The sequence below is a fragment of the Delphinapterus leucas genome, chromosome 13 (assembly GCF_059928025.1).
Source record: "Delphinapterus leucas isolate spDelLeu-1000000601 "Yukka" chromosome 13, BTC_Dleu_Yukka2, whole genome shotgun sequence".
Classification (NCBI taxonomy): Eukaryota; Metazoa; Chordata; class Mammalia; order Artiodactyla; family Monodontidae; genus Delphinapterus; species Delphinapterus leucas.
This window is the reverse complement of record NC_143141.1, coordinates 85,903,632-85,919,054: the sequence shown is the minus strand read 5'-3', so window position 1 is coordinate 85,919,054 and position 15,423 is coordinate 85,903,632. Positions and strand designations below refer to the sequence as shown.

The 15,423-nt window shown below is 46.4% G+C and overlaps 1 protein-coding gene across 1 annotated transcript in view; it reads left to right on the top strand.

Moving 5' to 3' along the window:
- Positions 1-2,213, top strand: part of LPIN1 (lipin 1) — a 142,054-nt gene extending 139,841 nt beyond the window's left edge. Inside the window, exon 23 of the mRNA XM_089923429.1 lies at positions 1,737-2,213. Within this exon, the coding sequence (XP_089779555.1) occupies positions 1,737-1,740 (4 nt within the window). The 3' untranslated portion in view covers positions 1,741-2,213. The remainder of the gene's footprint in view (positions 1-1,736) is intronic.
- The last annotated feature ends 13,210 nt before the right edge of the window (positions 2,214-15,423 follow it).

The window sequence follows — 15,423 nt, the reverse complement described above, 5'->3', positions numbered from 1 at the left end:
TTCTTTCTGGCTCAAAGAGTCTACGATTCTCTCCTCTAATCTACGAAGAGGACAGAGTATACCTATTACCAGTAACATCTGGGATGATGACCGGCAGGAGAGTGGCCTCACACAATGAAAATGGAGCTAAAATAGGTGGCTCTGGAAGTTCCTTTCAAGGCATCACCTATTATCGCTATTACCTGAATGCCATTTGCTAGTTTATTGAAGCAAAAAGCAGACCCGTGGGAAGGTCCTGACACCCTGCAGTGAACGCGTTAGGAACAGCTCTGTTGTCCCTGGAAAGGTGCCCTGTGGGCAGCACCTGAAGAGGGAGGCTGACAGCACCATTGTGCATCTCAGAGCGGACACTGTTTCTCCTACTGGTTGCTGACACAATCGGGCAAGTGTGCACTGGCCCGGCCGGCCTCCAGCTGCAGCTGTGTGCCCCGCACTCCCTGGAAGGGCGCCTGGCAGCCCGAGAAGGAGCGAGTTGTTTTCCCAGGAGGATCCCCAGCTCCTGTGGACAGGTTTGTCGTTCACAAAACTTCTGCTTTCCGGAGCTAGCCTGGGATGGAGCCAGGAAACAGTTATCTCAGAGCCTAGCACACAGTAGGTGGGGTGAACATCACAGATCATCATCACTGCTAAGAGTTGCTTCGGGGCTCAAGTGGAATCCCAGAATCAAATTTGGGCAGCTCCTTGGCTCCTGGTGTTGCAGGGAGGGACACGTGATCTCAGCTTCCTGCTTTCCCCAGCTCCTGTCTAACAGATAAGCCGTGGAACGAAATTACATTTTGCCACGTGGCAGGCTTGATGGTTTCACGTCTACGATATCGCATTACACTCACCATGGCATTGCTGGGTGGAAGTTGTTTCTAATTTCCAGATGAAAACTCTAGGGCGCAGAAAATAAAGATCCTGACCAAAGTCACACAAAAAGTGAGTCTAGAGTCAAGATACTAATTTTAATTTCATTTATTGAGTACTTATTATGCAGGCAAATAATGTACTCATTATAGAATGGGTTTCTGTTTCTAATTATCCTATGTGTTTAGTTATTATATCTACTTCCTTTTATTGATTTTATTTAATATATCTATTTAATTATTCTAATCATCCCAGTAATGCTTTAAATAGGTATTATTGTCACCATTTTACAGATGAGGAAACTGAGGCTCAAGGGGATAAATTAACCTACCCTTGGTCACAGAGCCAGGAAGTGGCTGGGCTTGAACTGTACCCCAGTAGGTATTTGGATGGATGGAAAACATCATAGTCTGTTCTCAGTCGTGTTCCTCTGCGGTGTGGATTTGAGTGTATCCTGGAAGAACCTTGCTTCCTATCCGTGGCTGCAGTGTCTGAATTTTCACCATCTTAGAATACTTAGGCTTCTAATCTCCTTTAGCCCCCAACCCCCCAACCCCAAGTGATTCATTTTCTCAGTGAGCGTGGTTAGTCCTGGACAGGTGAGCCATCAGATAAGTCACATGAACTGTACCTGATGAGACATTCGGTGAGGCGTTGATGTCACAAGCTCACACACTGAGCACGTAGTTCATCTACAGGCTTTCCTTTGGGCAGAGGCACCTCGAGGGGTATGGGAACCCCTGGAGCTTGGGCAGGAGGTGGGGCACCTGTCCAGAGGAGAATTCCAAAAGGAAAGGGGTGGATGAAGGAGAGGGAAGGAAAGGAGAGGGATGAAGAAAACCTTCACTACATTTGCCTCTTGGGGCCATGTGCTCTCCATCTTTCAGATGAAGAAGTGGGCCTAGAGATGTTGGAAGACAGGTTCGGTTAAACTGGAGTCACTCAGCAAATCATTGACGCCCATGACAAATTTATTCTGAGCATCTTCTCTGTGCCAAGGAAGGGGAAGACAGAGAGAAGACACCTTCTCCGCCTGCAAGAAACCCACCATCGAGTGCAGATAGATAGACTATCCTAAGGGATCATACAACAGGACACGGTCTGTAATTTTTGCCAAGTAACCTAAATTTCACAGATACGAGAACAGTGGAGAAAACGCCCTTCCTGACTTCCAAGTAACAACGATGAGCGTGGGGTCTGCAGGTCACAGACATTCACACGTCAGCCAGAGGATTGAACGCATGGCTGGTGAGGGAATAAATACCACCCCACGTAGACATGTTTTGCTGAGTCTAAGATCACACAACCTGTGAGGGGCAGAGCTGGAACTTAAACCTGTGTCTGAGGTTTGAAATCTCATGTGGTTGCCAGCATCAGGGTAGGTGAGCAGGGGCAGGGCTGGGACAGTGAAGTCTATGGATGGGAATAAGCTGGGGAAGGCTGGGGTGACATCACCCAAAGTGTATCCCTCAGACCTGAGAGATTCAGGTCAGAGCCGAGAGCAGGAGATAGAGGCAGAGAGGTCACAGAATGGCAGCGTGCCTCACGGCAGAGTCCTGGGGAGGCCAGGGAGGGGAGGGAGGAGGGATGGGCAATTACTGACTCTGATTGGGCACCAGGTATTTTGCACGATCTCATTTAATCGTCACGCGAAACTACGATGTGGGTTCATGATCTTGTTTAGGGATGAAGGGAAGTGGCTTGCTCAAGTCTGCCTTGTTAAGAAGTGTCAGAGGTGGGTTTTGAACACTGCTCCCTGCCTGACTCCAAGTCCACTTCTATTCTACACTGGCCGGCATCCCCATACTGGGTTCCACCCCATCCTGTAAGATCTTTACTGTGGCATCCGTCTCAGCTGTCCTGCCCCAGCCATGTTTCCTGTGGTGACTCATGGTGGATCATACTCTAGTAACAACTTTAGTTTGGTGTTAGGGTCTTACAACCATCTAGTGGAGTAAACTGGTACCCATCGATCCAAGAGACTTGCTGTAAGAGGCTCTAAAGGGAAATATCAATATAGAGGTGTGGGACTAGCTCGGAAGAAGTGCTTCATTCTAGAGAGATGGAGAAAAAGGAAGCAAGCTATCCAGGCTCAGGGAACAAGTGTAAGCAAAAGCTTAAATGGCCATGCAGAAGTCTTGGAGTTTATATGCCTGGAGTGCAGGCCCTCTGAGCTGGTGGTGGGAGATGAGGCCAGAGTGGGCAATCTGGGCTGGATACAACGGCTTGGAGTGCCTGTAGGTGATAAGGAGCTAATGGAGGGTCTTAGGGAGAAACGCAACACCAAACAATGGAGAAAATTCTTGTCCTGTTAGTTGGGGCCAGGGAGCAGGGACTCCTGCAAAGATAAAGGTTTTTGGTTGAGTGGGTCTTTCCCAAATGCTGAAAGGGAAATGCATCTCAGGTGGCCAGGACTAAAGTCCCCCTCAGACACCTCTGAATGGCCTGAGTCACTGGAGGCTAGAACATTCTGAGGGCCGGCCACGTGTGTCTGTCCAGGATGACGCCGTGTGAGCACCTAGACCCCAGTGCTTCTATTCATGTCTCCGCTGATGCCTCTGCTCAGCTGTGGCTCCTGCTTCTATTCGCACTGGTCCAGTGACAGGAGACAAGGTCCCTGCTGCCTTGGCATTGCCCTTGTAGTTGAAGTACAGACGATAACAGTGTAATCAAGAGGATGCTCTAAAAGGTGCTACCTGGAGGTGAGGCAGAGTTATTGCAGGGGCCGGGTGGGGGGAGTGGTTGTTTTGGGGAGATGACTGGCTAAGGTCTGTGCTGAAGTTGAGCATTGAGGGTGAGAACAATTCGTCCATGAGATGAGCTGGGGAGAGGGCTTTCCAGGCAGAGGGAACAGTAGGTACAGAGACCTGGGGCTGGAGAGAGCCAGGTGTGCTCAGAGCAGTGAAAGAAGGCCTGTGTGACAGCAGGGGAGGGAAGGGACATGACAGGAGCTGAGAGAAAATGGCAGGTGGCTGATTGCTCAGGGCCTCCCTGAGCCATGGGGAGGAGGTGGAGTTTGTTTTCAGAGCACGGGGAAGTCACTGAGGTATTTTAAGGAGGTGGGGGGAAGTGATGGGAAGGATGAGTAACAGAGAGCAACAGTGAACGTGAGGGTCAGGTGGATGGAGGCTTGCCCCAAGGAAGGGGTGGGGGCGGGCAGTGAACAGCAGGTGGATTTAGGAAATATTCTGGGGGTAGAGCCAGAGGGATTTTGATTGTTTAGATGGGAGGCTTAAAGGAAAAGGAGAAATCAAGGGTGTTTCCTGTGTTTGGGGTTAAACTAGCAAGATGGTGGTAGCAGATAAAGCGCATTAGGAAAGGCACAGGGAGGAGCCCACTTAACTCCATGCTGGACACGTTAAATTTAGGATACCCATTGGGTGGTTGGATACATGGGTCCATTGGACTTGGCACCATGGAAGGCTTTAGAATCCTAAGAAGAACACTTTCAGAAGAATGGAAATGATGGAAGCAATGAATTTGGATGACCACTTTGAGACATTCTGCTCTGAAGGGGTCAAGGGGAACTTTCTTTTTTTAAGGCAATTTAAATTTCTTTCTTTTTTTAATTGAAGCATAGTGATTTACAATATCACGTTAGGTTCACGTGTATAGCACAGTGATTCAGTTCTACATATATATTTTTTTCAGATTATTTTCCATTATAGGTTAATACAAGATACTGAATATTTTTCCCTGAGTTATATGGTAAATCCTTGTTGCTTATCTATTTCATATATATAGTAGTGTGTATGTGTTAATTCCATATTCCTAATTTATCCCTCCTCCCCTCCATATCCCCTTTGGTAATCATAAGTTTGTTTTCTGTGAGTCTGTTTCAGTTTTGTAAATAGATTCATTTGCATTATTTTTTAGATTCCACGTATAAGTGATATCATATGGTATTTGTCTTTCTCTGTCTGACTTACTTCACTTAGTATGGTAATCTCTAGGTCCATCCATGTTGCTGCAAACGGCAACATTTCATTCTTTTTTTGTGGCTGAGTAATATTCCATTGTGTGTGTGTGTGTGTACACACACACACACACACACACACACATATATATACACACACACCACCTCTTCTTCTTTATCCATGGGAAATTGTTTCTTGATAAGCTAGGGGTTATGTACTGAATGGTATCCCCTCAAGTTCATATGCTGAAGTCCCAACCCCAGTGCTTCAGAATATGACTGCATTTGGAGATGGGGTATTTAAAGAGGTGATTAAGTTAAAATGAAGTCTTTAGAGTGATCCCTAATCCAGTATGACTGACGTTCTTATAAGAAGAGGAAATCTGAACATGTAGAGGCACCAGGGATGTGTGGGTACAGAGTAAAGACCATGTGAGGACACAGTGAGATGGTGGCCATCTACAAAGCAAGAAGAGAAGCCTCAAAAAACCCAACCTGCTGACACCTTGATGTTGAACTTCCAGCCTCCAGAACTGGGAGAAAATTAATTTCTGTTGTTTGAGGCCCCAGTCCATGGTGCTTTGTTACAGCAGCCTGAGCTGACTAATACGTTCAGCTAGTCAACACCCCTAAGGACATTTGTCTGCCTGTGCACTTGGGCCTTTGACTGTCGGCTGAAATGCCCACCCTCCCTGCCCCCGGTCTGCTGGTCAATATTGCTCAAAGGTCACCCCCTCTGGGAAGCTCTCCTTTATCCATCCTTTTCCAGAAGCTCCTTAGGGGAGTGGCACTGTGGGAGCTGGTGCTCTGCACAGCGCGGGCTGCACTTCTCATTCCCCTGCCTTCTTCATTGTATCTTTTCTGTAGCGTGCATCACCTTCTTACGTTGCCTGTGCTTTGCAAGCTTGCCTTGTCCGTCTGTCTTCCTCCACTGGGATGTAAGCTGCATTCAGACGGGCAGTTTTGTCCATCTTGTCGCTGCTGCATCTCCAGGGCCTGGGACAGTGCCTGGGACCTGGTAATCACCCAATGCACTTTTGTTAATGAATAAATAAGGAAGAAATAATGGTGCAAATCTCTCTGCCACTGCTAGGCATCTTGCTCTCCCCGAGGGAAGGTCCTGCCGTTTTGATGTGCCATTTGTTTTTGCCGTAAGAATCATCGGTGGTTTTTTTGCCTTTGTGTTCCAAAAAAATGAGGCAGTGTTTGGCTTATACGGTGAGTGTTTCTGACATGCACCATAACGATACTGTTGAGGAAGGCTGATCAAGGGTCTGCTAGCCTGAAACTTAGTTTCACATCCTGTAATATATGATCTTCTCACTTCTCCTTTGCCAAGCTTTGGTCAAAAAGTGGTAGTGCACCTATTCGCAACCCTGAACCAGGCTTATAGTCCCAAGGCCTGCGGAACTGCCCCACAGTCAAGGTGTGGGCAGTGCGCGTTCTGTCACTGTGCCGTGAAGGGGAGGGCCAGGCACACCTGGTCCGCAGGGGGTATACCTGCTCATCCAAAGAAGAGCAAAGGCTTCAGCTTCTGTCTTCCTCTCTGCAGTTTTCCTTGCGTAGATGGAGTTTTCCCTCAAACCCTTTGTGGAGTCCTTCCCACGTGGGATACAGAGTTGAAAAGGGGTCATTTAGAGGACAAACAGCAAAGGAAACCAGCTGGCTCTGCTACCTGCTCCCCAGCCCCCAGTGTGTGTGGGAGGCTGTCTTTGCAGTGCAGTGGGCAAGGTGCCGGAGCCAACCCCTCGAGTGAGGCTGGCTGCCCCGCTTGACAAGCTGGGCGCCCTGGGCAAGTTCCTCTGCTTCTCTGAGCCTCTGTCCTCACCTGGCAGAAGAGCCTGATGACATCTGCCTCGAAGCCGTTTGTGCAGGTCAAGCAGCTGGTGCACAGTGGATGGTCCCTAACTGTTGGCGCTCTTCTCCCTTCCTGAGCGGGATCATTGTAATCTAGGACTCAGGGCCTTGGGACAGGGATGAAGATCTCAGATGAGCAGATTTACCACTGGTTTTGGTCATTTTTGTCCTCTTATTTTTAAACCGTTCATTTAGAAATGAGGGAACGGTGCTGCTTCCTAGCTTGGGCACTCGGGAAATCCCATTTTCTAGGTAAATATAAAGAGAGATCAGAGCCTGAGCACAATAAATGAGTGCCCAGTGCTGGACCACATTTGTACAGGAGCCGAGCTGGATGCAGAAGCTTCTAGATCTCAGTACTTCTGACATGCTGCTGACATGAGGGTCATTTTTCTCTCTGACTGGCTGTGCATTGTTCCTCCACAAGTTAGGAGCCTCCCACTTTCCCCCCGTCCCCCTCCAGAAAGTCAGCTCCCCTTGCTGAGAGGCTCCAGACCAAGGGTTGAGAGCTGCCTGGTCCTGAAGCTGGGATCTAGTGGCTGATGGTGTGCAGGTTCCTTCCCGCTTTGACTCTTTTTCTTTTTCTCAGAGGGTTTATAAGCAGCTTGTGCTCATTCTTTCCTGTACTCATTCAGTGAACGCTTACCAAGCATCTACTTCTATCTAGGGCATGCACAGGTGAAGATACTGCTTTATGTATGGTAGTAAAGTATGAACAAAGTCTCTGGGTATTCAGATAAGGGAACAACTAAATAGTGAATGGGGTCGGGGGGGAGGTTTCACAAAGGGGTGATATTGGAAATGGGTCTTGAAGGTTGAATAGGAGTTTGCCTGAGAAGGAGAGTCATCCCAGCCAGAGAGAAGCACTACAAAGATTCAAAGATGTGACAGATCCCAGTGTGTTTTGGGGATGTTGAGGTTTCTGTGCCGGAGTCCATGACTGGTGCAATTTTTGCCTGTGTATAGGAGTATGGATAGTAGGTATGCTTCTGTGTTTATAGGAAGGTCGGGCGTGTATGTGTGCGTGTGGGGTGATTGCGGGGCGGGGGGAATGAATGGAACGGTTGGTAGGGCCCAGCATGAAGAGACTTGATGAGCCTGAATATCACCAGACATTGGAGAGGAAGAAGGGTCCTAGTCTGGGACAGGAAACAAAGGGGGTAAAGCTGTCACTAAATAGTGAATGGTTTTTCAGAACCCTCAGTGGTGGCTGCCACCGGCCACCTAGGACTGGTTCGAGTTCCTTTAATTTGGCGCCTGCCTGTGCAGCTTGATCTCCTTCCTAATGTGGCCCCTCCAGAGCAGCTCAGGGCTAGGAAGAGGTCCAAAAGGAATCAAACCCCTCCCAGGCTTTGAAGTAGTTTGTAATCTTGGAGGATGATAAAGCCCTGGGCATTTCCTGAGCGCCACTGACAAACACAGCTGCTGTTCTAATTTTTGCATTTAGTTTTTCCTATTCTGTTGGATTTATACAGACAGATTACAAAAAGACCCAGTTACTGAAGCCTGGTCCAGTCATTCACTCAGAGAACGTTTATGCTTCAGGAACTATTCCAGGCTGTATGAGCTCAGAAAGAGGATGGATTTTTCAATGACAGCAATTCATCATCTTGCCCTCTGTGAAATTAATTATCTCCCTGAACCTCAGTTTCCCATCTGTAAAACTGGCAGAGCAATTCTCACCTAACAGGAACGTAACATTCAAGGTACATGGAAGCATCTGGCTCGTCAGAGGCAGATTTTTATTGCTCTCCTCTGACATGTACCTTCTCTCTGAAACATTGTTTTTACTTTGTTTGGGCAGGGAGATGGGTGTGGTTCCCCAGGACACCAGCAGATGGCGCCCAACAACGCACCGTGCTGGGAACGAGGTTTCCCCCGGTCCCCAGCCCTCCCTTTCTCCCTGTCTCCCCCACCCACTCCAGCCCCTTCCCTGCCTTCCTCCCCTTCTCAGTCATTCCAGGACCCAGGCAGAAAGTCACACAAAACACTTTGTGTTTGTCAGCAGATTCCTGGAAGGTCAAGCTGAAGGATGAATGCTCCCGGGTAGGACTGGAAGGTTCTTTTTTCTTATTTATTTTTTTTCTTTTCTCTTCATTTTTTTTTTTTTTTTGTCTCCCATGAGTTGCATCACTGGGCAGCCTCTTGGCTTTATTCATCAGACTCCTGTGGTTTTTAGACCTTTCCCAATTGTTCTGCGTCTGCTTCCTTTCCAGGTCCCTTCTGGCCAAGGCAGGATATCCAGTGTCGGCTGTGGCCAGGGAGCTGGTCCTTGTCCAGCGTTTTCTATGGTCACTCCTTCTGCCCACCCATCGTATCTCCCACTCCCAGAGCCCAAACAGATGTGGTCCTGGGGACAGAGACCTGACATTGCTGTGATCCCAGGTGACTGTCTCTCAGCCCCAAGTCCCACATAGGGGAGTCTTGCCTGGCAGGGAAATGGGTTTCATCTTCAAAGTCTGATTTTTTACCTTGGAAACCCTGGCCTTTTCCCTCCCTCTCCCTCTTCCCAACCACACATGTGCTGCTGCTGGTATTTTTAATTTTACCAGGTCTTCAAGGAGCTATCCCAAATTGGGTAGCCATTTGTTTTGCAGGTATCCTGGGATGGTCCTAATGTACCATTCTGACCCATTGTCCCTGTGTCAGGTTTTAGGACCAGAGAATTGATATTTTGTTGGAGGAAGGTGAGACTGGCCATCCAGAGGCATGCGGTATGCGGTGTAAGAAAGTGCTTTTCTTCTTTGCTCATCACCCTCACTGTATGGTGGGCACTGTGAGTTATGAGCAATGAAATAGACCTGGCCCCCAAGGAGCCCTTGGACAAGGGGGCATTAGAAGACAGACACAAATATAGTCCCTGGAGTGAGACGTGCTGTGGAATAGGTAGATCACACGGGTCCAGGAGCTAAGAGATGGGAGCAGGAGTGGCTCTGCTCACCATCGCCCCCTAATGACCCACTTGGGGAATTTACTGCAACTTTGGGCTCTGAGGGTCTAGAGGTCTTGGGTCCCAGAGTGGCAACGTCATCACCGAGGAATACAACAAGAACCCATAGACTTAAAGCTACAGCATCTGGGGCCATTTTGGGCTCGGTGTGCCAATAATCATCAGGCAAAGAGAGGAGTTCCTCTACTGGTAGAGGTAATTGGCCATGCTCATCATGAGGAAGTGGGGCTGCTGCTTTATAACGAGGGCAGGGGAAATATGTTTGGCGTTGAGTTTGTCCCCTGGGCATCTCTTGGCACTCCCACACTCGATTTTGACAGTAAGTGGGCAAGTTCCACAGCTACGGCTTAATAGGGGCTCAGGCCCCCCTTAGGGGATGGTCAGGTCTCCCCCTGCCTCAGGAAAATCCACATAGGTCAGCAGTGCTAGCTAACATGGTGGGAAACAGTGCGGGTGGTGGAGGAAGGAGATGATGAACTTCAGATACGACCTTGGGAACAACGCAACAGCCCCTCTCTTGTAAGTTTCCCCAGGAAGTATGCCCAGTCAGAATCCCGAAGAAGCTGTGCCTTAGTAGAGTGAACTTAATATGAGAGGCAAGGGATGTGAGTGGTGAAGCGTTGGACCGCATTGCTGATGCCCATGTAGACTCCTTCTACCTGATAGTTCCTTCTCTTGAGAATTGCCTTGGATAGTGGGCGCAGCCCTGGAAATGCTTGCAAGGTTACGCTCTCCGCCAGAGGATGGGTTCCAGCCAAAGGTTAACTCGGGATACAGAAGACTAGACTGACCCCTTGCCTCAAGGTAGGACAACCCTAGGGTTTCTTTTATGGTCCACATAGGCTTCAGCTGAGCCCAGATTTTTGCTTAGCTCTCTCTGCTGCCCCATCTGCTTCCCTCTCCTCCGTAAGGACCTTACTGAGAGCCCTCCCTTAATGGATTACTTGCACAAGGATCCCTGACTTAGTTCTAGAGAGCCTGACTGAAAATCAGTAGCTGTTGGAACAGAAGAGAAGGAGATACTTTTGTCTGGGAGCTCAGAGGAGTCTTCCTTCGGGTAGGTCTCGAAGGATGCATGGGAATTTGATGATAGGAAAAGACATTCCAAGCAGAGGAACAGCATAAGAAAGGTACAATAGTCATGTGCTGTGTCTCGAGAATATGGGGATGTTTTATTTGGCTGAAGTGCTAAGCTTATGGGGTAGGATGGGCTGTGAATGGCAGAAGCAGTTTGAAACTAATTTGTAAAAGTCCAGGTAATAAAATGGACTTCAAGCTTTACATCCGAAATAACCCTGGCTAGAGCTCTTCCCTGGCTCTGTTGCAATTGGCTCGGACCTGAGGGACCACCACTTAGGAGTTAATGGCTATATCAAAAAAGCATCCTATGTCACATTCCAAGTCAGTGGGAGAGTTAGGGTGTAAAACTCATGCTCCCAATTTCCAGCCCAAGGCTTTATCCTTTGCTCATAATACTGAAATCCTTTGACTCCTAAAATAATATTTTTAGCCCACTCCTGCACTGTGGAGATAGATGTATCCCGATTCATCTATTCCTAACGTTCTTAGCTGTTTCTTTTTTCTTAACAATTCCTAACAATTAACAGTAGTTCAGATTCATTAGCCTCACTCTGTCAGATGCTTTCATGTACATTAACTCATTTGATTCTCACAACTACCCAGTGAAGCACGTAGTGTTATTCTCATGTTAGAGATTAAAACATAGAGTCACTGAGAGGTCAAATAAAGTATCTAATGGAGAAACCCAAGATTTCCCCACTTTACTACTAGAGTGTGTTTTCTTCTATGTCATTTATTTTTTGTTGCATGACAAACCACCCCAAATCTTAGTGGATTAAAACAACAACAACTTATTTATTTGATGACTCCCTGGGTTGGTGATTTGGACTGGAATCAGCTGGGTGGCTTTTCTGCCTCAGTGGTGAGCTGCTGCTGGCTAGGCACCTCTGTTTCTCGAGATTAGCTGGCTTACGGCTGGGGCACTGGGGCAGTTTGTCTCTCATCACGCCACAGACAAGCCCAGGCTCTGTCGCACGGTAGTTGTCTTAGGATCCAAGAGCAACCAGGTTAGACAAACTCCAGCGTGTGAATGCCTTTTAGCCTCTGTTTCTGTCACAACGGCTAGCATCCCACTGACCAAGTTACCTGGCTCAGAATCTGTGTGGTGGCCGCTGCCCAAGGGCATGGATGCAGGGAGGGAATAATTTGTGGCACTGTTGTCCATCTATCGCATTCTGTTTTCAAAACACTTCTTTTAGATTATAAAAATGAATGTATGTATGATATATTTATATCTTATACATGTATTATACGTATGTTGTGTTCGTTTGGAAAATTGGGGAGATACGGAAAAATCTAAAGAAGGACAAAAATCATCTATAACGCGCCACTCAGAGATGATCATTGTCAGTATTTTAGTGTTTCCTCCTGTCTTACGAGCATGTGAGTGAATTGATGACTGTGCGTGTATATACGTTTGTGTAATATTTTCTTCTAAAAGAATATCAGAGCCTGCCTTTTAAATTGACATTATATTATGAACATTTCCCCATGTCACCAAATAATTCTTGAAAATATGATACCTTTCAATATTCTATTGTATCTCTCCACCATATTTATCCCTACCCTGTCTTTAATTTATTAATTTTTTTTCTGCTGTTTAGGTTGCTTGCATTTTTTTTGTTTGTTCGTTTTTAGGTATTATAAATGACAGTATATTGAAGACTCTGGAATATAAATCTTTATCCACATTTCTGGTGATTTTCCTAGGACAGATCCCCAGAAGTGAATGACTAGATCAAAGAAGATAACATTGCTAGGGCTTTTGATACATTTTGCTAAACTGCTTCCCTGGAATCTACTCTCTCACAGCCTGCATTGTGGCACTCTCAAGAGTGCTGAGTATTATCTTGAAAAGAGAAAAATGATCATTTTTGCCAGTTAGGCAAAAAAAGGTACCTTATTTCAACTTGCATTCCTGGTAAGCAGTAAGGATAAACATTTTAGAAATGCTTATTGACCATTTATAGTTCTTCTGTGAATGTCTTTTTCTTTAAAAAAATATTGTCCATTTTACATCAATTTGTATGAATTGCCCTGTATTCATGTTTGCTAAATTACAAATATTTTCCTACTTAGGTTGTCATTTGCCTTTTAATTTTGTTTGGGGAATTGTTTTTGACATGTGGGATTTAACGTGTTTTGTTGTTGAATCTATTTTTCTTTCTTTTTTGATAACAGCCATTGCTTTCATGTTTAGAACATCTTTTTTGACCTATCTCTTAAAAAATGTAAGATGTAGTGGCTTTGCCACTTAGCAGAACAATGTTCAGAAAGGCTGTCTGTCTCTGGAACCAGAACTGACAGGTAGAGCTGATGTGCTGTGTGACATTTCCCCTCCAGCTGAGCTTGTGTCCACTGCCTCCAGGGTCCATGGTTAACTGACACAGGGATGTTTGGCAAAGGCCTTTGGGGCCTCGTGGTGATGCTGTGAGCCCATCAGGAAGCCTGCGCCTCGCTCACACCCGCTGCTTGTCCTTTTACCGTTGGCCCCAGCCTCCCATCATCCTACCTGGGAAGCGGGGGCCACACTCTTCTTTGTGTCTTTTATAATCCTGGTTGGACTCATCACCAGATACTCTGAGGTCCACGCTGCGTGGTAGTCTGTCGTCTTCCCCATGGTGTGAACTTGAATCCCAGTGGCCGTGAGGCTGGTGTGTGACGGTGTTGCTTAGCAGATTAATGAGCAGAGCCATCCCTGTCCAGCTCCTGTATTTCAAAGTAGCTTTTTAGTGCCACCTGTGGAGTAATCGAGTGGTTCTTTCTTCATGTGCACTAAAGATGCAAGGAAATAACATTGGTGTTGCAGATTCTCATTTGTACTGATGGGGATCCGAGGTTGATTTCCTAGTGGCAACTGGGAGGGAACATGGTTGTTGTGGAAAAAGGTGAGGGATACAGAGCCATTCAGAACGGGGTTCCCGTTCCTTTCAGCCTCTTTTTATGTTGCTCTGACCAATCACTGACCTTCCTGAGCCTCTACCTCTGATCATTACTAGAAACTGTCTTTCTCAGAGAACTGTTACGAGTATGGAATGAGGTGATGTAGATCGTGTATGCAATGAGATAATGAGATCATGGTTGGCACGTAATAGGTTCTCAGTAAACGGTCAATAGTATTTTTTTTTTTTTTCTTTTTTGGTGATACCTCACGTCATGTGGGATCTTAGTTCCCTGACCAGGGATCGAACCTGTGTCCCCTACAGTGGAAGCATGGAGTCCTAACCACTGGACTGCCAGGGAAGTCCCAGTCAATAGTATTTTTATCCAGAAAAAATAAGCGATCTAAGTAAAAAAAATTAAATGATGGCTTAGAGATGTTGGCAATTTGTGAAAATTTCAAGAATAATTTTTTGGAATGTCAGGGATCTGTCACTATGCTTTCCCAGAAACATGAGGTGTGATGGGTTAGGTGTAATGCAAAAACACAGCACTGCCCACCTTCTGTAAGCATCAATTTTGATATTAAAACACACAGTTATATGTAATGGAGTTGGATGCAAAATTCACATGAACTTCTAGGAAAAAACATAAGGCTTCAAGGAAATTGCTCACCAGGGCAATTTGAGGGAGCAGTTTCCTCCCAGCCTCCTGGAAGAGAACCTCCCAGGAAGGTTCCCTCCTCTTGGGCACGCTCAGTATCTTTATACACTCCTTGTGGGGACATTGGAACTGTGGAGAGACTATATCTTGTTCTTCAGGCACTCCCCTGGCCCCTTGACATTTGGTGTAACTGTGGGACTTGTCATAGACAACGAAACGTGGGCAGAAGTGATATTTGTCATGGGAGCAGAAGCTCATGAGCCAGCATCTGGTTCGCCCTTTTGCTCTGTCCAGTCTCAGCCATCGTGGAAATGGGACAAGCTTCACTCAGCCTGGGTCTCTGGCAGGGTCTCCCAGTAGGTCACAGTGACATGTATTGGGTGGGCCAAAAGGTTCGTTTGGCTTTTGCCGTAAGATGGCTCTCGTAGCACTTAGTTGCCTTTAACTGCATTAGAAACAATTTTGTTAGATTGTATGTGACAGCTGTCATATCAGCGTGCATTTAAAAAGTGACTTATCAAAATCGGTGAATTTTTGTGTAGCCATTTTAATATTGAAGATGGAAGAAAAAAAGCAACATTTTCGGCATATTATGCTTTATTGTTTCAAGAAAGGTAAAAACGCAACTGAAACGCAAAAAAAGATGTGTGCAATGTATGGGGAAGGTGTTGTGACTGATCAAACGTGTCAACAGTGGTTGGCGATGTTTCGTGCTGGAGATTTCTCGCTGGACGATGCTCCACGATCCGGTAGACCAGTTGAAGTTGATAGCGATCAAATAGAGACACTAATTGAGAACGATCAATGTTACACCACGCAGGAGATAGCTGACATACTCAAAATATCCAAAGCAAGTGTTAGTCATTTGCACCAGCTTGATTATGTGATTCCCTTTGATGTTTGGGTTCTACATAAGTTAAGTGAGAAGAACCTTCTTGACCATATTTCCTCATGCCATTTTCTACTGAAATGTAATGAAAAAGTTCTGTTTTTAAAACAAATTGTGACGGGTGATGAAAAGTGGATACTGTACAATAATGTGGAATGGAAGAGATCGTGGGGCAAGCGAAATGAACCACCACCAACCACGCCAAAAGCCGGTCTTCATCCAAAGAAGGTGATGTTGTGTATATGGTGGGATTGGAAGGAAGTCCTCTATTATGAGCTCCTTCCAGAAAACCAAACGATTAATTCCAACAAGTACTGCTCCCAGTTAGACCAACTGAAA